The following is an 18,627-nucleotide window of genomic DNA, read 5'->3' as shown; positions in this document are numbered from 1 at the left end:
AACATAACACTTTAATTTGAACTGTTAGTAGTGAGGTACTTGTAGTAATGGTGAACGTAAACACTGCTTATACATATTATTTAGTTCGATTTCGTACTTTTTAATTCTTTCTTGGCTTTCTAGTTTCAGTTTTTCTAATTGCATTTTCTCCTCTTTTTCCATTTGAAGTTCTAGTTTTTTAAGCTGTAATTGATTTTCTAGCTCTATTTTCTTTAACTCAAAATTGTTGCATTCTTTCTCTTTTTCTAATTCAAATTTTTTTTTTCTTCTAGCTTTAACTTTTTCTCTTGAATAGAAATCAAATGATCCATTGAGTTAACACATGCACCTTTTTTTTTGATTTACTTGCTTTAAAATTGGTAAACTCAAGTCCGCTCCGTGATGCTGAAGGCTCAGAAGGGCTCATCTGTCTGGTAGTCGATGGTTCATCTATACAGGTAGAATCAACTGTAGTGTTTATTCCCATTCAGATGAAAGCGTATGATTTAACTCCTCGTAATTGCAATCTGAATCAATAGTGACTTCATACAAATCCTCAACCTCATTTGTGGTTTGTGGTTATGAAGAGACACTAGCCTCATCGCCGGTTTCTAACAGTCCAGCACCTGTTTTGGCATTCCATGCTGCAGCGGGCATTTATGTTGACTTCAAATGTCGCATTTTGTTCTTTTTGGTAAACCATGGAATTGATTGGACGACCACTGAACGATTACCCACTTCTCCTTCTTCTTCTGTTTTTACTTTTATAAAAATATTTATTTATTTTACCTCAAATGATTCCGGATTTTCTTTGACAAGATCAGATACGGCTTGCACAAGCTCCGACGTTTCCAAGTCAGTCCAGCGATGGACCGGATTGTCTCTCTTCCTTTCCTTCTGTGATTGCAAAAGCTAAAATAGAAAGTTATTTGCCGTGAAATGCATAAACAAAACATTCATCAAGGTTAGTTCTTACCTCATTCATTTCGTTGAACGTTTAATTAGATAAAAAGGCTTCAGGACGTACTTCGTTAGCACAGAAATGAAAAATTAAATTGTAAACAAATCGGCTGGCACTCTGCAAGGTTGCATTTCTTGGTTCGTAAGTTTACCAGATCGTTTACGATCTAAAATCGACGTGTGTGCAAAAATTTCATATTGGAAATTATTTATGCGCATGCAATTCTCAACTGCCGCAGAGCAAAACCTACGAAAGTATTTAATTGCTGGCACCCCAAATCATGCTCAACAATCCTCCTTGATACATCACAACTCCCCTGGAGTTGTCTCACACAGAAAGCTGTTGGAGCTCTCGGCATAAAGAGGGGGTTCAAGAGTTACCATCAGCGTTGCCGTTTTGGTCCAATTGGACCAAAATTGGTAGCTTCATTTTCCTTTGATTGTTTGTTCCTTTGGCGAAGCTTTTGGTAGGCAAAATTTTTTCAAAATTCAACCAAATTGAGCATTAAAATATGCTTGCTTAATTTTCTGTTATACGTCCAAAAAATTACTTTCACTTCGCTCACACACATGAGTTTTCTTTGTTTATTCCATATATTATTAAACACACAATTTCATGCAAACAAAAACTCACTTCCCAAAGCTATGATCGATCAGTAGTTGACATTGAACGAAAAATTCCCTATCGTCTTAAAAGAAAAAGTGCTTTCAAGCTGATAGGCAATTTGCAAAGTGTGGGTGTTTTGGTAAAAAAATAGTGAGCGTATGAAAGCAACCCTGCAGTACGGGGGAGCGACTACAGGACTGATAAATCTCTAACTACCTGGTAAACTCCGTCAATTACTGACCGACTACTTGCAGTGTATTTCAGCGATTACTTTTACAAGCCAATGTCCTAGGCTAGGGATGCACAGCAGAGGTGCACGCAGTCGACGTCGCGGGCAAACTGCGCGCACGCGAGCGTGCTAGGCGAGGTGAAGTGAGCTGTACGGAGATGGCATCGTATACATATTTGAGATGTTAGCTTACTACCAATATAGAAGTATTACATATATGTATGTATGTGTACTTTTGCGGCAACTGAGCCAGTGGCATCAGGCCACTAGAAAAATACAAATTTTTCCAAAACAAAAGCGCCAAGTTTTTATTATCATGTTTAATAATTTTTTTGATTCAGTAAAAAGTGTATATACATATCCATTTGCTCACGTTTTTATTAATAAATTAATTTCAATACATTTATAACAACGCAAAACATATTTAATTTACCTATTCCTCACGATTTATTCAGTAAATGAATTCCAACTAAATGTGGAATATTAGTGTATAGTGTATCAAATAAAACACCTCTTTGAGGTAAAATTTTCAAGTGACGAAAGCTGAACTAGAAACACAAAATTTATGATATCAATTTCGGGACGAAAATTATACGCATTTTTTAACTGCCTTTCAAACGTACGGAAAATCTTTTTTTATTCATACGAATCGTTGCAAAAGTTCTGTTTTCTAGCAGTAAACGGAAATTCGCAACGTTCCGAATAAATAAAAAAAGATTTTCCGTACGTTTGAAAGGCAGTTAAAAAATGCGTATAATTTTCGTCCCGAAATTGATATCATAAATTTTGTGTTTCTAGTTCAGCTTTCGTCACTCGAAAATTTTATCTCAAAGAGGTGTTTTATTTGATATCAATTATTTTGAGGTAGCAAATCAAAAATCGACGAAAATACAAACAATAAACTAAATGTTTTATTTTTCTCAAATAAATTGCTAAAAATATTCTCTAAATCTAAATTATGTATTCAAATCGATGTGTCCATTGAAACACATAGTTTTTCGAATACCGAATAAAGCGAAAAAGGATGATCAAGGATATGATGATATCAAGGATGATATGTATTCGACAATATTAAAAAAAAGGGAAATGATAAAAACTTATCAACTTGGTACCAACTTTGTATACAATAAACAACTGTATTCGTCTGATTGCCTCGTAGTCTAATTGTTGTTAAGATTTCTACTGGGTGTGGGGCACACACATGTGCTTTTTTTTTTTAGAAGTTTTACTTCTATCACGTGTACGGTGTTGCACTCGTGCTATTAAACCAATGATTTTTTCTCAAGTAGTTTTGCTCAGTGGCAATTTATACATATGTATGTAAGTATTAGCGGCACATTGGGTGAACTAAATGCATTCATACATACATATTTATGTACAACTATAGGTAAATATCAGGTAGGTTAAGTGCGGGTGATAAACCCATGTAGCATAGTTAAATACTGTGTACATACCTGCAATTAAAATAGGGAAGAATGTTACAATTTCGGCATGTGACTGAAAAAAACTCTAAAATACACACAAATTGTGGATTCCAAGACATGTACGAAGTGATTAGCACAGCTGCATCCTTCAACTTGTCAACTCGCGGGAAATTCCCCGATTTGCAGGGAATTTCGGTTTAAGTGGCAATCGGGGAATGGGCGATTTTTTTCGGGGAACTGGGTATGTTATTTTTATATCTTAAAGTAACCAAGTTAGACGGATAGGTTAATTTTTAACCATTTGACCCTTTTTGGAGCGACATTTTTTCAATTTGAATAGCAATATCTCCACAACAAGAGTTTTCCCAGATATAAGCTATACACCAGATGAAAGCTAAGATTTTGGGCTAGACTTGTGGAAACTTAGAATAAAATCGACTGACCAGGTTTTGAGAAAATGCCCGAAATCTCTATTTTCAGTAGCCCGACTTTTAGTTTTGAGGCGATAACGTTAAGGCATATTTATATTTTATAATCACAAAAGATAGCGTTAGATAGCTTGTTTGAAGACCCTTCTACTGATATCCAGATCAATGGCATGGACTGAGTAGTGCGGCCTCAGTGGTAGTTTAAAAAATTGCCTTTTTTCGAATTACAGGCAGCAGCCACGACCACACAGGCATACGAATCAAAACATCCTGGAACAAAACCTTCGTAGTTTTTTATGTACTTTAATTCCTGAAAGTTTGAAAAAAATTATTTGATGGTACGTACAGACGCCACATACATATCAAAGCATCTCGTAGTGGAGACACGAACAAAAACACATTTACCTCTATATCTTCGAAGTAGTGGCCGGAACTTAATATATAAGCTATCGTTTGAAAGGTATTGGCCTATAGGTTAGGTTAGGTTAAGGTGGCAGACCCGCAAAGGGGACTCACTTAGACATTTGATTGTCCATTGTGATACCACATTACATAGGAACGGTAACTGCGTAAAAATTACGAGAAGCGCTGGGTGCTCATAATGAAGTTCTTCAAACAGCTGATGTCCACTCCGGAGAGTCCCTCGGGAGTGTCGATGAAATGCGCACCGAGATGCTTAAACCGTAATCTAGCGAATGCCGGGCAGTTGAGTAGGAAGTGCTGAGATGATTCCACCTCGTCTTCCAGGCAACTGGCGCAGTAGGGATCCGTGACGATATTGAGTCGCACCGCGTGGGTTCCCATTGGACAGTGTCCGGTCAGTACCCCTGTGAAAATCGAGAGCTGACGCTTAGCCAGCTGCAGCAGTTCCCTTGACCGCCCGCGGTCCACAACCGGCCAGAAGGACCTTGCAACTCTGCAAGTCGGGGTTTTTTCCCAGCGCTCGCTGAGCCGACCATGAGCCCATCTGTCCAAAAGCAGGCCGCAGGTTGCCAACGGAACTCCAATGCCCTCCCTGTCCGAGGTGATGGCCTCAAGGGTGCCTTGCCTGGCCAGTTCATCAGCCCTGCAATTTCCCGCGATATCACTGTGCCCCGGGACCCAAATTAGCTTGATCTGGAAGTACTCCGAGGCAGTTGAGAGAGAGGTCAGGCATTCCCCAACCAGTTTTGAGCACACCATTAGCGATCCCAGCGCCCTGATTGCCGCCTGGCTATCAGTATATATATTTACCCTCCTTTTTGACAGTACATTGGCCTATAGAATAACACTAGATATGTTGGGTGTGCCCACATGCCCCCTTAAACCAGCAAAAGCAAAAACACGTTTTTTGTTTCGCAACACTTTAGCCTAATTTTTGAGAATCCGGTTAATCGTTTACGAAGCTTGAATATATTTTCTGGACACACTCTGCAAGACCTTTCCAACGGTATAACACATGTCGATTGGACGTCTGGATAAAAACTCCCAAGTCTCTTGTATATATAAGCGAGTCATTTCAGCATGCTACTGTTGCCGCTTTCGTCACTCGCGCGCACTGCCGTGCGCTGTGATACATACATACATATGTACCTATGCATTCGGTGTGCTTAAATTAAAAAAGCATCACTAAATACCGCACCAAGCATTGAATTCCAATTATTTTGGCTTTTTGGTTTCCCAAAAGCACTAAATTTAGTGCAAAATGCACGACCTTGGCAACAGTGAGCTGATCACATCAATGCTCAAACAGTGATGCCAGACCAAGTATTGAGTAAATGCGCTATGTATATCTATTTTTCTTTTAAAGCAAAAGTTCAAATTGGCGAGGGTATTGATTTTTGGTTCTTACATAGAATACTGATAAGATTTACAAACTTATCTTAGGACTTAATTAAAATAATCAACATTCGGCCCTATTCCCGTTGGCGTTGTCGTTATAATAATCGTTTCTATGTCGTTGTCGTTTTTATCGTCGCTTCGTTCCTAAATTCGCATTCTTGAAGTATATTGAAACGACGGAGAAAAGTTATCGAAAACAAAAAATTAAAATTAATAAAGTATGGTAGCGCTGCAATGTTTTGCGTTGTTACTTTTGTCACTGAATTTTGAATTTTGTTATACTAACGAAAAACAAAAGAATGGCGAGTACGGAATTTTATTTTTCAAGTTCAAGTGAGGACAATGAAATGAACAACATAAATAAACATCGCAGGAGATTACGGCATAGCATAAATGTACTAACACTTCCAGATACAATGTAAGAAAATGTATTTGAGTAAATTATTTATATATATACGTACATGTACATATGTGCATATTTTTTAGATTTGTGAACACCTTTAGACTGAACAAAGCTGCGTTTCAATACGTCCTAGAGCAAATCCGCCCGAAACTAAAACGCAACACGCGAAAGTCTGCTATTACGCCAACAATAAAACTGGCAACTGCTTTGCGTTTTTTTGCGCAAGGGTCATATCAGCTTAGCGTTGGAAATGACTTTAATTTGTCGTTGGCCCAACCCACGGTAAGCAAAATTTTATCCGAGGTGTTAGACGCGATGGAAACTACAATTTGCAAAAACTGGGTTACGTTCCAAATGTCGGAAGATGAGGAGATGGAGTGCAAGCGAAGTTTTTTTGAACGAACTGGTTTTCCTGGAATCATTGGCTGTGTAGACGGAACGCATATTAAAATAATTGGTCCCTGCAAAAGCTCTCAACATTTGTACTACAACAGAAAAGGTTTCTTTAGCGTAAATGCAATGATTGTAAATACTTGAATGAATGTAATTTATGGAAGTGATTACTAACTATTTATTCTTTTTTGTATTAGATCTGCGATCATAAAATGCGTATAAGATACGTAGACGCCAGACATCCAGGCTCTGGACACGATTCCTTAATTTGGAATACCAGCCGAGTAAGAAGGTTTTTAGAGGAAAAATATGAAGCTGGTGAACGTAATTCGTGGATTCTTGGTATGAAATTACAATTAATATTGAAATGAGTTTTACATACAAGTTTTTAGGCGATGCGGGTTACCCATTAGAACCATTTCTAATGACACCTTATAGATCAGCGACTGAACACAGTGCGGAAAGCCGCTACAATTCCGTTCATTCCAAAGCCAGAAATATTGTTGAGCGAGTGATTGGAGTACTGAAATCGCGATTTCGCTGCTTTCTTGGAGCGCGCGAGTTACACTATGATCCCCAAAAAATTACTAAAATCGTAAACGCTTGTGCTGCTCTCCACAATATTTGTCTTCACTACAATACTTACTTTCCTGAAGATGATCTACAAACGCCTTTCGAAGAAGCAGAAAATTCTGCCATTATTAATGAAAATGAGGCAGGCAGTAGCTCAGAGGCTTCCAGAATAAGAGATGTGATTAAAAGCAATTTGTCTTTATAAGTTATATTTTTTAATTTTTTTTTTAAGTTATATTTTTTAATACATACTTAAAGTAAAAAAAGAAAAAACACTTCATAAAAAATAAATAAAAATTCAAATGAAATAAATTAGATATTGGAACTTAATTGTTTCTCCAATAACTCAAGCTTCTTTCTTTTTATTGCAGCATCCAGCTCCAAAAGCTCTTCTTCTTTACGCACTTTCCTTTTGTAAATTTTTAGGCGTTCTTCTTCTATCTCATGCCTTTTTCTTTGGTATCTGGAAACATCTTTCATGTATCCCTTAATGGACTGTAAATGGTCGCACTGCACTTCCCGTATTTCGGTCTGCTTCCTCAACAGCTCAATTCTTTCTTTTTCTGCAGGTTTTGTGCTTCTTGAGGACCGCACTCTTGTTGAAACTGTGGGTGTTTCATCTTCCACATATTCTTCGATGACGTATTCTTCGGCGTTTTCTGCATTTGCCTGTACTTGAGAACTCGCAGTCGTTTCATCAAGGTTAAGCAACTCATCAATTTCGGTTTCTTCAACCAAACCCAACTCACTCCCTTTGGGGTTTATTAGCTGCTCAAACTGCAACAAATTTGCCACCGCTTCTTCCAGTGGAGACAGTTGCATTTGTCTATTGGCTCCTCCTCCTGTTGCTCTCGCTTCGGTTTTGTTGTTGACCAGTTTTTTCTTTACCTTGAATTTCAAGTCCTTCCATACCTTTAGTAGAATTGTAGAATCGTTAGTTTTAAGTAATATTTACTGTTAACATAATTTTACTTACTTTATGCCAACCTTCTCCATCACGAACTGGAGGTCCAAAAGGATTTACTTTTTCCGCAACCACGTTCCAAAAACTGTTGAAGTTAAGAGGTTTTGTGCCCTTCCTAAAACCTTTGGCGTACGCGGGATTCTTTTCCATTTCGGAAACTAAAACCTCAAATTGCTGCACGGTAGTAATTTTCATTTTAACTTTATTAAAATCGCAATCCTTTCGCTTTCGTTCTAAAAAATGCGGACGACAGTAGACGAATGTTTCTATGGCGTTCCTATCTCGTTTCAAAATGGAGAATACCGATATATTTCCGATAAACTTCGATAACGCCAACGGTGATGCCAACTTGTCGTTTTTATTTCGTTTTAAAACGACAACGCCAACGGGAATAGGGCCGATTATTTGTGGACGAATATATTTGTGTTCGTATGAAATAGTAGCTTATGTCGGGAGGCTGGCTTTAGTAAAATGTACCATTTCCTAATTCTTTAAACCACAAGGAATTTTTTTATGAACCTTTATACGAATATTGACTTGCTAGCATTTACATTACCGTCTTTTACGTTTATTTTCCAAGAGTTCTTCAACGACTCGGCGCCAGTGAGTCTTTCGCCATCGTATGCTGCGAATGGTTCATTATACTAAAGCCAGTCTTCCGCCATAAGCTACTATTCTATACGAATACAGATATGTATACTTCCTAATCCCTCGCATGAGTTATTATCGGTAAAAAATTGGGTACGCTCAAATCTGGCATCGCTGCAGCAAGTACAGCGCCAGTGAAACAGTGTTGATATTTTAAGTACAATTGTACTTTTTTCAGTACAATTAATTTTAAAATGTACAAAAGTACAATTTGCCGATTTTAAGTACAAACGAAAATATGAATTGTAATTTTGAATGTAAACGTGATTGTGAACAGTAATATTAGTGATGTGCGTTATGGTGATTGCGATTTCTTATCACCGGCGGGTGAAGTATCCCTCATCGCTATTTATTTTGAAAAAATCTTTGGAAATGCATGGCGATCCTGCCGAAATAGAAGTAATTGAGCAATTCGGGGGTTGAAAGTAAGAAAATATATGTAAATTCCATGCGTTGAAATTATAAATTTCCCTTGAGGATTTCCATTTTATCTATAGTGATCTCATTTTGTGTTCATTAATATGAACTGACCTATATAGTGTATTAATGTTTTATCATCAATCTTTGACAAAATTACACGGTCACCCGGTATTTATTTTATTTTTTCAAATAATTTTAATTATTTTTTTTATAAAATTGTAGCTCATTATCAAACAAAACCCTTGCAAATAAGTCGAAACGTGAAAGAATGAAAAAATCAACAAAGTTTCATCAAATTTTCAGTTTTTGTTCAGAATTTGTAGACATGTTTTGGTTTAACAATTTTGTAGTCCATTCATTCTAGTATAATAAGGTGCAAGTTTGAAGTGTCTAGAAAATACCATTGATTTTTTGAATTTTTCTGTTTGCGGTGTTGCGCACTTTCTTTCATATAACGAACGTTCGCATTTTATGTTATATGGATGAATGCGCGTGTAGCGTTGCTGTTTTTTATTCCAATATTTTAAATTAAACTTTATTTTATAGTTTTTCTTAGACAATGATAAATGATGTACACAAATTTCAGTACGGAAAAAAAGTGCAACACCTTCAACGAAAAAAGTTCTCAAAAATCAACACGAATTGAATGTACTATCTCGATCATTTAAACAACTCGGACTCGCCCACCACTAAAAATGGTTATTTAAATCTAAAGTATATATTAAATGATATTTAATATTTGCTTTAGAGATGAAATTTTGACAAATTTGTTTAAGCAAAAATGTTAAGCGCATATGCAGAATGTGGAAGCGAGATTCTTCTGCTTGCGTTTCTATGTTTATATCATTTATCAGTTTAAGCACATACGATTAAATGTAAAAAAAATACTCATTACTTAATACTCAAAAACACTCATTTTACATCACTGTCACACATACAATCTCACTATTCTGTTGACTTCGTTTTCCCCTTCCGATAACTTTTTGCTCCTCGCTTGCCCAGCACCGCTGTGCAAAGCTTTGCACGCGCAGTCGCCCGCGACACATATGTGTAGATTTGGGCATCCCTATCCTAGGCGATAGTCACCACCGGCTCTCTCTGAACTACCGGGAGTTACTAAAGTAGTCACTTGCGTGAATTATGGGCACCCTCTTTCGTAGTTTCTCGCTATTATGCTTCCGACTGGTTCGACTCTGCACTACCATGTGCACTACCAGTGCAGTGTTTTCTGAGGATTTTTATTTTGAGGAATTTTTGAGAAATTTTCTCTCGATATATTGCAGATAACAAATGCATCCATGTTTTACACAACAGAGTTGTAAAATCGCCCTGCAAATTTTTTAACAAAAAGCTTTCCGAAGTTTTATAAAAAGGGGAAATACACCTCACGATCGGCTTGTCAAACACTATTCGAACCTAATTTTCCGATTTCGCCATACACCATGCAAACATGACTCGTTCAAGCAAAGAATTTTGATTTTCTTTCGGTTCACAATGCAATAAAATTATAGTTTAAAAAACTAAAACCTCCCTATTATAATTGCCATTCGTACTGTCATCAGGTATGTAACTTGAGAATAGAAATCGCTGCATCTTTTAGGCGCATCAATATTACATAGTTACATCCCGAGCTAACAAAAGGAAGGTAATAATAAAAAAGTTTGGTTTAGATTTTTTTCTTGCGTCCTCATTCGGTGAAAATTCCGTTGCGAATGAGGCGATTTCACCATACACAACGTAAGCGGTTTGATCAAACGTCAACATGGCGGCCATACAATCAAAAAATTTTAATTTTTGTTCACATTTCCCTCAAATGGCTTGGCACACCTTCAAGCACTTCTATACACAACATAAATAGCTTCAAGCAAAGGGATATTTCGCTTGGTTTGTTAAGCTGCTTCTGTGGTATTTTTCACTCTTAAGCACATCTGCATTTGATGCTAAATATTCAAAATGTTATCAATAATTTTTTTAATTCCATCGTTATATTTTCAACATACTTTGAACTTGCAAAATCTTGATAACGAATGGAGAGAACACGCATTGTTCGGTCATAAGAATATTCATATTGATTCTTCATTAGATCCAGAAAATTGTAGGAAAAACGTTTTTGAATTAAAAGATTCTTTAGGTTCATATAAGTTTCCAAATTAAAAAAATTATATCTGCATTACTAATATAGCCCTTCTCTTCTTCTTCTTTTTTGGCGCTGTAACCGCCTAAGCGATTTTGGCCGAGTTTAGCAAAGCACGCCAGTCGTTTCTCCTCTGTGCCAACTGACGCCAATTGGAAACGCCAAGTGAAGCCAAGTCCTTCTCCACCTGATCTTTCCATCGCAGTGGGGGCCTCCCTCTTCCTCTGCTACCACCAGCGGGTTCCGAGTTGAATACTTTCAGAGCTGGAGCGTCGGTGTCCATTCGAACGACATGACCAAGCCAGCGGAGCCGCTGTAATATAGCCCTTAGTAGTTTAAAAATGTGTACAACTGGGGAGAGCCACGAAATCCCCGAAAACAGAATCCCCAAATACAAAATCCCCAGTTTCAAAAAAATCCCCAAATACATTATCCCCAAAATCTATTTTATTTATTTATTTATTTGGTCTACAGAAAAATGTTTTCTTACAGACGAATGAGAATAGAACATTTAGATATTTAAGTATGTGTGATATATTACAGAGTAGACTAATTATACATATTAATTTGTAAAAATAATAATAATAATAATAATATAAAATAGCAGGTTTGGTAGCTGGCGAGGCCTAGTCTTCAGTCTACTTTTGTGTGCGGCGGGCGGAAAGACTAGTTTCGGCTCCGCGCTGCGGACAGGCTGTTGATCATGGTCGGAAAGGTCGGGGTTTCCGGTCCATGTTCCCGAAGACATTACTTTGTCTTCAGTCTACTTTTGTGTGTGGCAGGCGGAAATCTCTAGTTTCCGCTCCGCGCTATGAACAATCTGTTGATCATGGTCTGCACTTTTCTATAACGGTAAATTTCAGAAATGCTTGAAGCTTCGATATTTCGAAATTTAAGGACGCTAATTTTACCCAAAATTGATACTAACAACAATCCAAATGTCGTATAAATTCCTTGGTGCAAGTGACTTTTACACTTCGGGTGGTTAACTTCTGCTAAAGTCAAAGAAAAACAAGTAAATAAGTCCAAGTTCAGACGAAGCCGAACGTTAAATACCAGGCGCACGTATTAAATATAGTTCTTCCACCCCTATTTCAAATATTTTCGATGATATGCTCAGTTTGAGTGAATGAAACAAAAATCAATGAAGCGGTTACCGAGATACACTTATGTATATAGTCATAAGTGGGTGGTGCCACGCTCATTTCCCAAAATTTCATAATAATCATGTCCTTTTTATGTGTTATGTGTATCATCCGAATAAATTAGCGTCCTTTAATTACGAAATATCGAAATTTCATTTAACTGAAATTTACCGTTATGTGAAAACGGGCGTAATTTTAGTCCGACTTCAAACATTTTTAAAATCTTAGGTTTCTGCATCAAGTACAATAATCGTACCGAGTTGGGTAAAAATTGTTAAATTGGTTACCGAGATATATGTACATATACATATTTACACGACATTTCTGAAGCATCGAAGCCGAGGATACAATTTTATTTTTAGAATAAAAAAACAAAATTTTTTATTACAGCGTTATTTAAAATAAAACAAAGAGTAAACAAGTAAGAAAGTCTAAGTTCGGCCGGAGCCGAGCATTAAATACCCGGCGCAAATATTAAATATAGTTTTTTCACCTTTCCGAAAACTACCACTACATGGTAAGCAGGGGAGGTTTTACCATTATTTTAAACATCTTCGATAGAACGTTCAGTTAGACATAATGAGATAAACTTATCTATATCTATACTAATTATATAAAGAGAAGTCCCTTTTTTTGTAACAGGTAATCTCAGGAACGGCTTTTCCGATAGGTGGAACAAGGACAGATCTATTCGAAAAAATCTTATTATGGTCCGATTTGCTTAAAATTTGGTACGCAGGTAGATTTTTGCCTGGATTAGCATATATGTTCCTTTTTTCCGCGAAGTGGACCAGGGAAAAATCATATCTATGTTACGATTTGATTCAAATTTTGTACTTAGGTAGCTTTTTGCCTGGATAGGCATCCTATAAGCCTGTTTTCCAATTTTCATACAAAGCAACCACCATATCAAGGGGCGAATTCGTCACTAGGCAAGTTTTTTTTGCGACGATCAGAAACAACGGATACAGCCAAAATATAATAATAATATATAATATAGCTATACTAATAAATGTTTTGAAAGCCGTTTTTTTAGTGTTCGCAAAGCTCGAGAGCGGCTGAACCAATTTTTTTTTAAACTTCAGACACCTGCCGCACGTGTCCCAAGGACGGTTTTAGGCGTGGCACCTCCAATACAAACCGAATATTTTCATACTCAATATCTCTGGAAGTGTTCATGGTAGTGTTCTGGAACTTGGTACGGAGATATACGAAATCAATCGCATACTGTTGGAGAAAAATTGGAGCTATTGGAAAAGGGGGCTTGGCGCCTCCAATACAAACCAAATTTTTCATACTACATACGTATCTCTGGAAAAGTCCATGGTAGAGTATTGGAACTTAGTATGAGATATATGAAATCAACCGCATACTCATGAAGAAAAATGGGAGCTATTGGAAAGGGGGCGGGTGCACCTCCCATACAAACCGAATTTTTATACTGCATATCTCTGAAAGTATTCAAGATACAGTACTGGAACTTCGTGTGGAGATATGTATGTATATGAAATCAAGCCCATACTCATGGAGAAAATTGGGGCTATTTGAAAAGGGGGCGTGAGGCCTACACACGTGCCGACTTTTAGCTATCTTTGAATGTATTTGTTATTCTTCTGTAGGTGTGTTTGTGAGTGAAATCCCCTAAATAGTTGTACGGATTTTAACGAAATTGTTTGTGTGTGAGTGGGTCTCTGGATGGTTTGATTTCACAATTTAATCCTCCAGTGGGCGTTGTAGTTGAGTTATTACTAAAAATCTTATTTATGATCCAATATTTTGAATATGTATTGCTAATGTTAAGAGCAATACTATTGCAAAAACGTGCTGCCAAGTGGCGCTGGTGCCGTAAAGGTCAGATTAAATGGACCTGTTACGCCATGGAGTATATCGAACTCTCCTGCGTTACGATTGGCCCAATGGATGTGATTTTCCAATATTTTATGCGTTCAAGCTTTTAAGGTATTTCGTCTGAAATAAGTATATGTATATTGCATTTCTGTAGAACAATGATTCGCACCCATTTTGAAATTGCCACCCACTATACTGCAAAGCTTCTAGGACATTCACTATAGAACCGGCTCATTGTTGCCGCCAGGGAGTGAAGAGGACAAAATTCTTCAAATTTATTTCGTTTCGCGAATAACCGTGCTATGAAATGCTGCACAGTTGGAGAATTTCAAGAACTTCTTCATGGATATAAGGGCCATTTCATTGTGACTAGTGGGACATTTTACTCCAGAATGTGATCAATTATGATTTTTAACTATGTCGTCGGAGCTTATACAACAGCGATAGATATTTTTTAACATAGAATGATAACTTATGTATAAAATTGCTTTAACAAAAATACCAAACGATTTCTTTGTTTTCTGTAACTATCATTTGAATGAATGTGACTGGCGGGACACCGAAAAGAACTATATTTTACCCTTGTGCACTCAAAGATGAATTTTAACCAAAACACTTAATCTTCACAAACGACGTTTTTGTGTTATAAAATATAAACTATACGCTTAAGTGTTTCATAAAAATGAGGTTTATATAATCTTCATAGCAATATTAAAAAATATTTAAAGCTGTGACTGGTGAGACATCTTCTTGAGACTGGTGTAAAGTAATTATGCATGAAATAAAAGTTTCCATAGACAAAAATTACACCTTGCTTTGATTTTTGTAATACTTTCCACAGGTTAATGAAATGTAGTCATTCAAAAAGAGGTTACTACTGAAATAGAGACAATTAGGGCATATTGAAATTTATGTCGTTTTCCTCTTTTCAATGGAATGACCCATAACACTTTCCTTAGGTTATTTAAAGCGGCAAATGACCACCAAACCATAATCTTAGCAGATGAATGTGCCAATGAAAATCCTAAACGTGAATTGTTGGTGACAATGTTGGACCACAAAATTTCAATAAAAAAATTAAAATTTTGGGCGGGACGAAGTTCGCCGGGTCTGCTAGTATAGTAATATGTGGGATGTAGCACGCCCTTTTCCAAAATTCCAAATAATGTTACTTCTTTTCAAGGGACTGTTGTAAGTATAAATTTTTAGTAAATTAGCGTCCTTAAATTTCTAAATATCGAAGTTGCATGCATTTCTGAAATTTACCGTTATAGTAACCGTAATTTTAGTCCGATTTCAATAATTTTCAACGTTTTGCTTCTACGTGGCAAGCACAATAACCGTATTTAGTTTGGTACAAATTACTATAACGGTTACCGAGATACATATATGTGATCATAAGTGCGCGGTACCACGCCCATTTTCCAAAATTTTATCATAAACGTATTTACTGATTGATCGACGATTTCGTATTTCCCTTAATTACCGTTATGTGGGATGTGGGCGTGGTTATTGTCCGACTTTAAAAATTTGCTGCCATTTGGTATGTTGTACCAAAGCCAATAACTGTGCCAAGTGGGGAAAAATTGGTAGAGCGGTTACCAAGATGGGCATATGTAATAAAAAGTGGGCGTGGCTACGCCGATTTTCCAAAAATTTATAATATTCTTATTTTTCGTCTAAAAATCATTGTAAATATCAGTTTTGAGTGAATAAGCTTAGTAGTTACTAAAATATCGCAGTTTTCGTATTTCTGAACACCACGATTTTCAATACCATCCGTCCTACACCCGAAAGTACACGAACGAAGTTTCGTTAACATATCTCAATTTTTACTCCAGTTATCGTGTACACAACCGGACGGACGGACGGACACTCTGATCATTTATGTACTGATTTTTACTGATTTTATTCATTTCTTCAATCAGTACGCTAATATCTTGATTTATTAAAATGTGTACTAAATTTTCAATTCAAACAAAATACTTTAGGATTTTCATAAGGTTTTTACATAACGCTGGGTCTTTCTTGAACTGCACTGGAAAAAGTAAGAAGAAAATAATTTAATTATAGTTAACACGTTTCCGATAATGTTTGATATGCCCAAGAAATTAATACAACAAAAAGATCAATCGTTTTATGGGCATATCACCGGGTCGTTATGTACCAGTTGCGATAATTTGCTGGAGCTTAAATTATTTAAAAAAAGGCTGACGTTTTTCATGTCGAGTGTTGTTAGTTATCTCGAAAATATCTTTCAGTATAATAAGAGCAAATTTGAATATAGTTTTTTGCCTATAACTTAAGCTGCCTTTAGATGAGACGATTTTTTGACAGGCGATAATCGCCTGCAAAAGTTGACTTGCTGTCTACTTTGAGGCAAGCGATTTTTGGATCACCATTTACACAAGCGATTTTTTTGAGCAATGTTGAATCGCCTAGAAAATCGCCTCATGTAAGTTAAGCTTTATAATTCTTGTTTTCTAAGTTTACTTGTAAAAGAGTTTTGCATACAAGACATAGATTTAAATAGATACTCTTTTTACTTTTCCACAGTTTGAAAAAATATGTAATTTTTTTTTTTAAATACCACACTTAAACGAAGCAAGTATAAAGTTTGCTTCCTGGCGCAAAGAGAGAAACCGGCGTCTGATTAAAATTTTTAATAATTTTAAAATTAAATGTATAGAATTCTTCGACNTCATTGACAATGATATCGTACCTTTCGCGTCTAGTGCGTGCAACAACGTATTTTTAGAGGAGATGGCTGAACTCTGCCTAACTCAGGTTAATGTACTTCACAATAAGTTTGGTAAAGTATTAGATCTTGTTTATGTTGATGATGCATCTAAGTCCGTTGTAAATAAGTGTGATCCACTAGTTTTGCCCGAAGATGACTATCACCCTGCTATGGAGGTATCTTACGAAGTTATAAGTGATGGTCAAAATTGCAGTACCCCAGCATACGAACCAAATATTCGCTTTGATTTTTGAAAGCCAACTTTAAAATGCTTAGCAAAGAACTGTCTAAGTTGTCGTGGCCTGCATTTAAAGAAAATATTGAACAAAGCGTTTCACTTTTTAACTTTACTTTACATAAATTATTTGAAAAGCATGTGCCTAAACGCATGTATGTTCCTGAAGAGCAAACACAGTTATGGTTCACTAAACAACTGAGAAATTTGAAAAACAGAAAGTCGCGTTATTTTAGATTACACAAAAAAACCGGTTTACACTCATACTATGTAAAATACTAACTTTTGCGTCATAAGTTGTTTGAATTAAACAAAAATTGTTATAAAGCTTACTTGTGTAAAATCAAACGGCGTATAATATATAACCCCAAATCATTTTATGACTTCGTAAACTTCAAGCGAAATGTACGTGGGTTTCCTTCCGCCATGAAGTATCAAAATACCGTCTCTAGCGATAATCAAACAATTTCTAACATGTTCGCTCAGTTTTTTAAATCCAATTATTCCATTAACTCACATGCTAACATTGACTATCCTTTTAAACTACGTCCAATGAACTCAATAAATATCCCAGTAATATCTCCCGATGATGTAGTAGTTTATCTGAAATCCTTAAAGCAGTCCTTCAGTTATGGTCCTGACCAGATCCCTACTTGTATTCTTATAAATTGTTCTGATTATCTCTATGAGCCGTTAACAGCGATATTTAATTTATCTCTTAAAGAGGGCGTTTTTCCAACTATATGGAAGGAATCGTTCATAACCCCGTTACATAAAAGCGGTAGCAGATCTTCAGTGGAGAACTACCGGGGAATAGCTAAGCTTTCTGCAATTCCTAAATTATTTGAAGCAATTATAACAAATCAGTTGACGCATTCTATCTCTTTTAACATTTCATATAGTCAACATGGATTTTGCAAGGGCAAATCAACTTCTATAAATTTACTTGAATTAACATCCTATATATCTCAAAAGCATTTAGTGAAAGCAAAACTGTTGATGTTATATATACAGACTTCAGTAAAGCATTTGACAAAGTGTGCCACTCGTTGCTCATCTACAAACTTGATCTTCTTGGTCTTCCACCTAATTTTCTACGTTGGATCTCTTCATACCTCTATGATAGATCACAAAGGGTAATGTTTAAAAATACTATCTCTGACGTCATTGATGTTACTTCAGGAGTCACTCAAGGTAGCCACCTAGGCCCGATTCTCTTCTTGCTTTTTATAATCGATATTTCTACTAGAGCTCTCGATTTTGTTCGCACATTTTCAAACAGCCCGGGTATATGAGCAGCGAGTACTCGCACACTTGTTCAATGCTCATTACTCGAAAATTTTCGAGCATGAGCTCGAGCAATTCGAGTTTTTTCGAGTAATTTGAGCAATGTTTTTTTTTATTATATTGACATTTTTGGTAGCAACTTTTTAAATTTTTCAAATTATTGATATATAATGCAAAGATTGTTACATTGGTATTTAATAATATTATTTATTTAACATGAATTAGAAAGCAGCTGCTGACAAATACAATTTACAAATTTTCTTTTGTTTATAAAATTGTTCAAAAACTCGAAAATTTTTAACAAACATTTGAGCAGTTGAGCAATGAACGAGTTTCGAGCGAGTATCGACCTACTCGCACTGCTCGATACCCGGGTATCTAGAGCTCTA

At 36.3% G+C, this 18,627-nt stretch overlaps 2 protein-coding genes across 2 annotated transcripts in view; one reads left to right on the top strand and one right to left on the bottom strand.

Annotated features, from left to right (window-relative positions):
• Actbeta (inhibin subunit beta) overlaps positions 1-18,627 on the bottom strand; it is a 287,538-nt gene that overhangs the window by 192,512 nt on the left and 76,399 nt on the right. The gene's annotated exons all lie outside the window — the stretch shown is intronic.
• LOC108370697 (putative nuclease HARBI1) lies at positions 5,843-6,717 on the top strand. The gene is made up of 2 exons (XM_017626080.1): positions 5,843-6,376; positions 6,442-6,717. Exons 1-2 carry the CDS (start codon positions 5,918-5,920, stop codon positions 6,613-6,615), a joined length of 633 nt encoding a protein of 210 aa, XP_017481569.1. The 5' UTR covers positions 5,843-5,917; the 3' UTR covers positions 6,616-6,717.

Source organism: Rhagoletis zephyria, unplaced genomic scaffold (assembly GCF_001687245.7).
Source record: "Rhagoletis zephyria isolate East Lansing unplaced genomic scaffold, Rhagoletis_zephyria_1.1 Rzeph_scaffold_00063, whole genome shotgun sequence".
Taxonomy (NCBI): domain Eukaryota; kingdom Metazoa; phylum Arthropoda; class Insecta; order Diptera; family Tephritidae; genus Rhagoletis; species Rhagoletis zephyria.
Note: the sequence above shows the minus strand (reverse complement) of the source record. Positions and strands in the feature narration are given on the sequence as shown.